Genomic DNA, 10,359 nt, shown 5'->3' on the forward strand with positions numbered 1-10,359 from the left:
GATAATGGCTTTTTTGCCGATATCCAATATTCCGATATTGTCCAACTCTTAATTACCGATACCGATATCAACCGATAACGATAAATACAGTTGTGGAATTAACACATTCTTATGCCTAATTTTGTTGTGATGCCCCGCTGAAAGCATTAAACAATGTAACAAGGTTTTCCAAAATAAATCAACTCATGTTATGGAAAAAAATGCCAACATGGCACTGCCATATTTATTATTGAAGTCACAAAGTGCATAATTTTTTTTAACATGCCTCAAAACAGCAGCTTGGAATTTGGGACATGCTCTCCCTGAGAGAGCATGAGGAGGTTGAGGTGGGGGAGGGGGGGAGGGGGGGAGCGGGGTATATTGTAGCGTTCCGGAGGAGTTAGTGCTGCAAGGGGTTCTGGGTATTTGTTCTGTTGTGTTACGGTGCGGATGTTCTCCCGAAATGTGTTTGTCATTCTTGTTTGGTGTGGGTTCACAGTGTGGCGCATATTATATTTGTAACCGTGTTAAAGTTGTTTATACGGCAACCCTCAGTGTGACCTGTATGGCTGTTGACCAAGTATGCATGCATTCACTTGTGTGTGTGAAAAGCCGTAGTTCTGTGATTAGGCCGGCACGCAAAGGCAGTTCCTTTAAGGTTAATTGGCGCTCTGTACTTCTCCCTACGTCTGTGTACACAGCGGCGTTTTAAAAAGTCATAAATTTTACTTTTTGAAACAGATACCGATAATTTCCGATATTACATTTTAAAGCATTTATCGGCCGATATCGGCAGTTCGATATTATCGGACATCTCTAATTTTGAGAGATAATGAGCTAGCCAGTCCCTTGATCCGTGACTTAGAGGTAGGAGCCACAGATCCCTTCCCCATCAACAACAATGCTAATCATGCAGACTTTGTGAGAGCCAACAACGATTACTTTGGGGGAAATTATGATCCTGAACCTTAAAGTTTTGATCCCGCATACAAGGAGAATGAGCTACAAGTTTTAGAAGCGGTGTGTGAAACACTAAGCATCATGCAGCACAATTGCTAAGGGCTAATCAAAAAATACAAAATATAAACATAATAAAACGATCGCTTACTGTACGATGTCTGCTCTTACTTCGATGATGACTGACAGGATGTCCATACCTTCTCGTTTAGATGAATAATTATTCATAATCCACAAGGAAGTTTCTCCCTACAGACACATTCTTCGGTTGTGTGTCTGTCTCAATTTCTGGGTATAAATTGAATGTCACAGATGAACACCTTCTAGATTTATGGCTTAATCCTCCTATTCAGATGAGCGGTATGATTATGATTTGATTTCGATGAGCCAAGATGCGGAAGCAGCAGAACACTGATTAGCTCCCAGTAAAGCAGCAGAGGGCTACTTAGCTGTCTGTTATCATTGTGCCGCTAAAAAGTACCGGTAGTTAATCTGTGTTAGTGCTTATAATAATAATATCATTAATATATGGTTAACATTCAGGTTACAATATGCACTTTGAGTATTGTTTGCGGTTTTGGATGGTTATTTTGAGGGTTTTGTGGGCAGTATAGAGAGCCCCCATTGACTCGGTTTGCAGAGTTTTTATTTGCTTATTTCCAGTATAACTGATCTGCTGATATGGTCAGAGTGCAGAAGCATTTCTCCTGTGACATCAATCTACGAAAATTGCTGAAGACATTCGGAGCGGATTATTCAAAATGGCTGTCTAAAATTGTGACGATTTGTGATGATTCGATGGTATTTTCACATAATTTGCGGATTGTAAATACAATTGGATATGGTTTAATGGATTCATCCATCCAACCATTTTCTACCGTTTATTCCTTTCGGGGTCGCGGGGGACGCTGGAGCCTATCTCAGCTACAATCGGGCGGAAGGCGGGGTACACCCTGGACAAGTCGCCACCTCATCGCAGGGCCAATGAAACACAATTAAGCATTTGAGGTCAACTTATATTTCTATTCTACTGCCACTTTAATGTTTCGCTACTTTTTGCACGACTCACTGTTCTCTAACAAGGAGCTCAATGTCAAAATTGACAACAGTTTAAAAAAAAAAGTTTTACATTCTATAGAAAAGCAGCATGCCCAGTAGCGGTTCGAGCTTCAATGGCACCCTGTGCTTCTTTTTACCTTCTAACTAAACTCACCCACATCAGTATTCGGTTTGTCAGCATTTCCAGGGTGTCCGCATCCCACCTGTGGAAATTGCCCATCTGACACACAACCTGACTTGTTGAGCAAATAGCCTAAGCCAGTGTTGTGTTGGCGGGCCCCACCGGAGGAGGGCGGAATGACGATGAGGTGTCAGGAGGGCCGTGAGACTGAGCCAGAAGGACTTCAAGTATTAGCTTCTTTATAAATGCTTGAACAATACACAAACCTCCAGCTAGGGGGCAGCAGTGCTAAAATGTACCAACAGGCTGCTATTAATAGGACTTGAAAGTAATGCATTGTGGGTTTTACAGTATGGGCATCTTATTAGCTTATTCCCTAAAGATCAATTTTTCTCTTTAAGAAGTTCAAAGCATGGTGTGAACTTGCTGCATAATTAACTGCCACGATTGTTCACTTGATCACCTCAGGGAAAAAAAACGATTAGGTGAGCTTTTTCTCATGTCCAGCGTGGAAGCAAAGCCAAAGAACTTGGTTTAGTGAGCTAACAAAGAGACGACAGAACATCGCTTTTAACACTCACCTTGCACATATTGGTGTGTTCACTGCATTTCTGAATAAAACTGTAATTCTGTTTCAGATGTAGATGTAGAAGGCTGTTAGCATTACCGTTAGCTAAGCCACCTACGGGCTACAAACAATGTACGCTATTTTGTAAAAAAGCATGTAGTCTGTTAAGTCACTCGTCAGTAAGCACAAAAATAAATATTTTCGAAAAAGAAGCGCTGTGATCAAAGTATTTTAAACGTGATAATTTCAGGTAAACCTGCTTATGAAATGATTTTATCCATAAAATTATTTCCAACAATTTTACATATTTTTTCGTTTGGTAGCAGCCCTTTGGAACAGGGTCCAGTTTGTAGAATACATTTTCATCCAGTTAATTGCTCCCTCTCCCGCAGTACTGCAGATACAGTACAGCCATGTAAACAAAAGCGTTAACCAGCAGAAATGGTGACCGCAGACCCACAATGCATTGCGAAATCACGTGCCCTTTCAAGTTCCATTTTATGACTTGTGAATATTGTATGCATTCAAAGTCTCAATAAGCACCCAGAAACACATTTCTCACACATTTCTAAACTTCTTCTGCTCTTAAAATTGTCAGTATCGGAGTGTATGTTAACATGAAAACGGGTTACTGGAACTAGAAACCAGCCACCTGTTCATTTTCAGTGCTTAAATGGTGAGAAATATAGCAATTCATGCAATGCATTTGGAAGTATATCATGGATTCTTTCGAACACGAGGTTAAATGTGATTACTGTTATGTTTGCAGCTGGATGAAGAGAAGCAAAGGAAAAAAGTGGAGGCTGCCAAAAAGAAAGAAGAACAGGAGGTCAGAGTTCACCCCTAATGAAATGTTTTTGTGTGTTTTTTTTACAGCTAATCCATCTGTGATGATTCCTGGTTTGTTTGTCCTTAAATTTTGTTTTGCAGATGGCAAAGCTTGAAAAAATGAAGATCCCTCCTGGCAAAATGTTTCTCCCAGAAACGGACAAATACTCAAAATTTGATGAAACGGTAACACATTATCTTGATATCTAAGAGTCTTGACAATATTTATCACTGAAGGTAATCAACATTTGTAAGACACAATACAAGGTGTCTATAAAAGCTATTTTCAAATGTAACTAAGGTATTACAAAAGCAAATTAATAATCAAATCTGTGGAAACAATTATAAAATAGCAAGTCCATATTAAAGTTTGTTTTCTCATCTAATACACTTCTGCACAGTGGTTCTCAATTCCTACAAACAAAATATTAATTGGTCTCATACCTACTGTTACACAGAACGCATGAAAGACATGCAATTCAATAATTTTGATAAAAACATTTGATAAAACCATAATAAAAAATTAAACTTAACAATTCCTTAGCTTTATCCATTTTACAATCTCATATTATCCATAGATACCTAACTTCTTTCCCTCCACTTTTTAAACAGTATATCATTCTCTTGAATCAACATAAAGTTCACCAGGATACAGTGTTGATTCTGCTCTTTCAGCTAAAGCACTACAGATTGGGTTTATGGCTCGTTGAAGGGATCTGGATCTTGAGGAGCTGTTAAAATGTCACGTTATTGTATTATAATTACAGCTCTATAATGTGTTATTTTAAGATCCATCCATCCATCCATTTTCTACCGCTTGTCCCTTTTGGGGTCGCAGGGGGTTGCTGGAGCCTATCTCAGCTGCATTCGGGCGGTAGGCGGGGTACACCCTGGACAAGTCGCCACGATGTCTTTATTAAAAAAAAGACAAAAATAAAGTTTCTGTTAAACTGTCATTTTAAACTATAATAGAACATGATGCAAGTCCATTGTCCATTGCACCAGTTGCCCGGGGGGCGGGGGGGTCCTCCAAGGTTTCTCATTGTATCCCATTGGGTTGAGTTTTTCCTTGCCCTGATGTGGGATCCGAGCCGAGGATGTCGTTGTGGCTTGTGCAGCCCTTTGAGACACTCGTGATTTAGGGCTATATACCGTATTTTTCGGAGTATAAGTTGCTCCGGAGTATAAGTCGCACCTGCCGAAAATGCATAACAAAGAAGGAAAAAAACATTTATAAGTCGCACTGGAGTATAAGTCGCATTTTTGGGGGAAATTTATTTTATAAAACACAACACCAAGAATAGACATTTGAAAGGCAATTTAAAATAAATAAAGAATAGTGAACAACAGGCTTAATAAGTTATACGTTATATGAGGCATAAATAACCAACTGAGAACGTGCCTCGTATGTTAAAGTAACACATTTATCATTTTATCATTTATATTATGGTAAGAGTCATTCAAATAACTATAACATATAGAACATGCTATACGTTTACCAAACAATCTGTCACTCCTAATTGCTAAATCTCATGAAATCTTATAGGTCTAGTCTCTACGTGAATGAGCTAAATAATATTATTTGCTATTTTACGGTAATGTGTTAATAATTTCACACATAAGTCGCTCCTGAGTATAAGTCGCACCCCCGGCCAAACTATGAAAAAAATTGCGACTTATAGTCCGAAAAATACGGTAAGTAAACATTGATTGATTGATGCACGTTGAGCATAGGTATTTAAAATTTAATAGCAAAAATAAATAAATAAATTTTTAAAAAAATACACTTCTTAAAGTAGGCTACAGTTTCTGAACATGCAACTCAAGTGAAAACATTAAATGCAACCGCTAAGTACTTTTAAAAAGATTATTTTTTAAATTTATTTTTAAATGGCAAACCGATTGCAACTGCAAATCGTTTATCATTTACAAAAAAGAGCCTTTCAAAAGACACGAGTCCTTCACGTGAGTCACATCTCAACAAAGCACTAGCAACCTTTCCGCCTTAATAATAGAGCACTACCCTGCGTATTTATTACTTTTGCTTTCAGAGCAACAGATCATTTAACATGTTTAAAGATGCCATCTTTTTTCTTGATGATGGTCGAGTGGTTGAGACCAAAAATGCGGTCAATATTGGTGAGCGTATATATTCATTGGGGTTTTTATGATTATTTTCACTTAAATGATAATGTTTTTTCTTTTCTTTGGCCAACCGCCACCACAAGCGCCTTCTTTTATCCTTTCCCGTTAGCGCTGCACATGCTCAAAGTAGTTCTTGATTGGATCTTGTATTTACGGACCAAATTTTCATGTTTAATTTATTTATTAGAGCGCTCCCAAGAGACCTAAACGTAATTAGTAACAAGGTAAAACGATAACCATCTACAGTATATGGGCACTTCTGGACTGCACATCATTTATTACATCTTCAGCATCAGGGAACTTTTGCTTTAGGTGATTCATATATTGTATCTTTGTTTCATTCACGATATTTTAGCAACCTTAAGGAAAGAAGTCCATGCGGAGTGATGGCTACCCGGTGAACAATTTGGCAAGACATAGGGCCAATCTTTACAGTCCACCGGTGTGAAAATGTTATATTTAAAAATGCCAATGATAAAAAATTAAGAGAAAAGTTGATAACCAATGAGTACATAAAACAAATCAGATTAACATATTTCTAATTGCTTTTGTTACAAATGTTTTCAATTTAATTTATTTGTATTTATTGTTTGGATATGAGTCTGGTCACATCACATTGCCAAACCCTAGTTGCACTTGAACAAATATTTAGGTCCTAGGTACCCTAAATCAGTGGTTCTCAACTAGTTCTGCCCTGGAACCCACCATCACTCCTTAATGCATGGGAATTGATAAGATTTTTACGATTCCTATTCCACTTTCGATTTCGCTTAACTCTTTTGTTCTTTATCGATTCTCATTTGGATTAAATAATAATGAACAAGTTGGTCAGCATCAACTTTGTTTAGTTGATATACAAACACAACAGTGAGGTCTTAAAAACCCCACAGCCTCAATGCGGTGCCAGAAAAAAATACATTTTGAAAATAACTATTATATAGCTGAGATAGGCTCCGCAACCCCGAAAGGGACAAGCGGTAGAACATGTATGTATGGATAATCATAATAAACAAAATACAACATACATTATTCTTTGAAAAATGACAATTAGACAAAAATATAAAATAATGCGTTTGTCTTTTTTCAAATAGAAATACATTTTTGTTTGTATATACAGTATATATACTGAACGTTCAAAAGTATGTACAACTATTTCAGTCAAAGACAAATACAAGTAATTTCTAGTCAAGTAGCACTGTACAATTTTTCAAACGTTATTTTGCAAAAAATTAAGCATATCTGCTATTTAAGGAAGCATATGCGATATTTCTGACTGACAGTGTCTCCAGCTGGGGCCAACACCTATTAGGAAGGAGGCGTGCAAACTGCTGTTAAGACGCCGTCTCCGCATGAAAAACATTAATTTCACGTTTACAGTTAATAGCCTGTTTTTACGTGATAGGCAGTGTTAGTTTGTTATGGTCACCTGGAGTATTAACAGCAGACAACTTGCTGACTTTGCCGTCACTGCTGGTGGTGACTGCGATGAGGTGGCGACTTGTCCAGGGTGTACCCCGCCTTCCGCCCGATTGTAGCTGAGATAGGCTCCAGCGCCCCCCGCGACCCCGAAGGGAATAAGCGGGAGAAAATGGATGGATGGATGGATGCTGGTGGTGATTCACTTCTATCAAACAAGTCATTCATTCAAAGTTATCACATGTCACATAATGTTTCTGCTAGTATTTTCTCAATTTGATGCAATATTCACTTTACAAGTATTGCAAGTTGCCTCATCTTCCTTTCTCATGAATGATTCTAAGTCTGTGCTGTTGTTCGTCGCATACGTGGTGACATTATGCATGCTCACAGAAATCAATAAGGAAATTGTTAACTGTCAAAGGGTTCCCAAGAAGGGTGCCAATTCTCAACATGAACCAGTTTTCGATTTCCATCCATAACAATGGGTGACCCATATTTAATTAAATAATACAAATAATTTGAGAATGAAAGTAATACATGGTACCTGAATAAAAAGTTTAGCTAGAAAAGCATTCGAAGAGCACAGACCTCCGCCAGGTTGTATCTCCCATTATTAAAACATTTCTGAATCAGACAGTGCTGCAGATTAGCCCCATCACTTGTTCCTTATCCCATTTTTGACATTTTCTGAAAGTTCAATGAGAATGTGCCCACAACTTTTTGAGCTATCTATGGAAGAATAGAGAGTGAAAACTTTTGTCTGTCATCAATTGTTTTTGTCTCTGCGCTGCTGCTAGCATACACAGACAGAAGTGTAAACGTAAGGTGTTGTAGTAGAAATGATCCAGATCAGGCCGAAAATTTGATCAATTGTTCCTTATCCTAATTCGGACATTTCCTGAAGGTTTCATTAACATCCGCTCAATTTATAGAATTTTTCAAACTGTAGACCGATAGACTACATAACCTCCTGGCGGGGGGAGGGGGGTAATTAATCAACGGGTTTGAAAGAATTAGATGAATTCAAAGAATGTGTTACAATTTTTAATCGTTCATTGTTTATTTATTTAAATGGACAACGCACCATGATAAAGGTAATAAAATATAGGATGTGTAAATATGCCGGAATATACAAAGGACGCTAATTTCCAACTGCATAGATGCCTTTGGGCAGCACCTGCCAGTCCTCTGCCTAGAAAAAACCCCAAAAAACTCAAACTTTTATTCGTCCATCTGTCCCCAGGGTTTCCCCACTCATGATGCCGAAGGAAAGGAGCTCAGCAAAGGACAAGCAAAAAAGTTGCGCAAGCTTTTTGATGCACAAGAGAAGTTACACAATGAGTATCTTATTAGCAAAAATGGCAACTAAACCTGACCCTCCAGTCAAAGCTTACATTCTTACTTATGGTTGCCCCAACGGACAACTCGATGTGTTTTACCATGTTTTTATTACTGCTCTATGACAAGCTATTGTACAAGGAAACCCGTTTATGTCGACAAGTCCTGGTTCACCGTATTATTCATTACTAAAAAGTACCCACTTACACTGCACAAACGTCCACAATGATACTCCAGATACAGTACATAATTACAGACTTCTTTGGCCTACCACTCGATGGATGAAAATTGTCGTTACTGCCACAAGTGGTGGAAAAGTGTATTTCAACTGAGTACCAGAAACAAATATGTTTTGACGGCTGTCTATAGAGTGCGCTCGTGGGCCACAATGGGCCTTGGCCCTATAGTTAAGGAACCCTGCTCTCCAGGACATATAGACACACATTCCTGGAAATTTTTACAAATGTGAACACAAAATATTCGTACCCTTTCAAATAAACCATGTGAAACGACATTTCTTTACATGAAGAAAAAAGGCCTAATCATTAATTTATCTGATCCTTCCTCGCAGACTTCTCCAATCCAATTAATTGGTCAATGAATCATGTCACAATTGATAACAGACTATTGGGACAATTTAGTCATTTTGATCTAGGTAATTAAAAATATATGTTTAATGTTTACTTGAGATGACAGCTTAAAAATTGTGTAGTAGTAGTAGTCAGACACATGTTTATTAAAAAAAAATTGTTTATTGAAGAAGAAAAAAAATTTTAAATGCAGATATCAAATGTAATAATCATACATATGAGGCGTGTCAGAAAAGTTCCAGGACTGTTCTTCGATGTGAGTGACATTGTCATCTGTGAATTGTTGCCACAGCAAAGACATCCAATGATGTTTGCTTTGTTCAGTGCGAGAGTTGTGCAGGACAATTTGTGGCTGATTTTCATGACAACACATGCTTTGTGCATTCTAGATGTGCATTCTAGATGAACATCGTTGGGCTAGAGCAACCTCTCTTTGTGTGCCTTTTTTTTTTTAAGGTTTTTTTTTTTTCATCTTTCCCAGGCACATTGTGAAGAGTGCATGAATGTCAGAAGACCACAAAAGGGTTTTAGATGCTGGGGGAATCTTCGTACTTTGGATTTAAAATAGATCACAGCACATGTTGATTGTTTCTACTGCTTTGTGTCCAGAAGATAAAAAGTGTTGCTTTATTTTTATTGGCTGTTTTCTGCCAGTTTTGACATCCATCTCTCACTGGAAATGAACTTTGGTGTTACTTAATCGACCATAATTGTAGGAAAATTACCCCATGTAATAACTGGTGTTTAAATAAATACTACCAAACATTGTTTTTGTATTACCTTAATCAAAATGGAAAATATACTGTACATTCCGGGCTGAAGAGCACACCGGTATTTAAGCCGCACCCACCAAATTTGAGAAGAAATAAATATTTGTACATGTATTAGCTGCTCTGGAACATGAACAATTTTGCAAATGTTTATTTACATACCTTAGTTGTTTTTAAATGGTGCCAGTCCCACTGTAGTAAAACGGCTGATCAAACATAAGTCGTCATCAAAGAGCTAGTGGAGCTGCAGTTTAACTCCAGTCTCCATGGTGTCTTGGTTAGGCTGACCATATTCTGAAATCCCAAAAAGAGGACACATATGTGCGTGCCAAGGCGGCAGCACGCCAAGGCCGGGACTAGGTGAAAATTTACCAATGATACTCGAACTTGCTTTATAAATAATACATTTTTTTAAATAAAGCATTTTTTCTCCTCTGTAGACAGCAGTGTTGGTGCTAGGAATTTTCAAAATGGGGTCCCAGGGACCCCATCAAGTCATAAAAATGGGGTCCCACAGTAAATGTTTTGGGTCCCACTTTTTTGTAAGCGTCTTGAAAACAAATGACAAATGTATGCATTATCCTG

General features: G+C 38.0%; 1 protein-coding gene across 2 annotated transcripts in view; it reads left to right on the forward strand.

Annotated features, from left to right (window-relative positions):
* cars1 (cysteinyl-tRNA synthetase 1) overlaps positions 1-9,772 on the forward strand; it is a 49,176-nt gene extending 39,404 nt beyond the window's left edge. For both annotated transcript variants that reach the window (XM_062030397.1, XM_062030402.1), the window contains 3 exons: positions 3,454-3,513; positions 3,615-3,698; positions 8,320-9,772. In XM_062030397.1, coding sequence (XP_061886381.1) covers positions 3,454-3,513; positions 3,615-3,698; positions 8,320-8,445 — 270 coding nt within the window. In that variant the 3' untranslated portion in view covers positions 8,446-9,772. The remainder of the gene's footprint in view (positions 1-3,453; positions 3,514-3,614; positions 3,699-8,319) is intronic.
* Positions 9,773-10,359: the final 587 nt, after the last annotated feature.

Source organism: Entelurus aequoreus, linkage group LG02, assembly GCF_033978785.1.
Source record: "Entelurus aequoreus isolate RoL-2023_Sb linkage group LG02, RoL_Eaeq_v1.1, whole genome shotgun sequence".
NCBI classification, from domain to species: Eukaryota; Metazoa; Chordata; class Actinopteri; order Syngnathiformes; family Syngnathidae; genus Entelurus; species Entelurus aequoreus.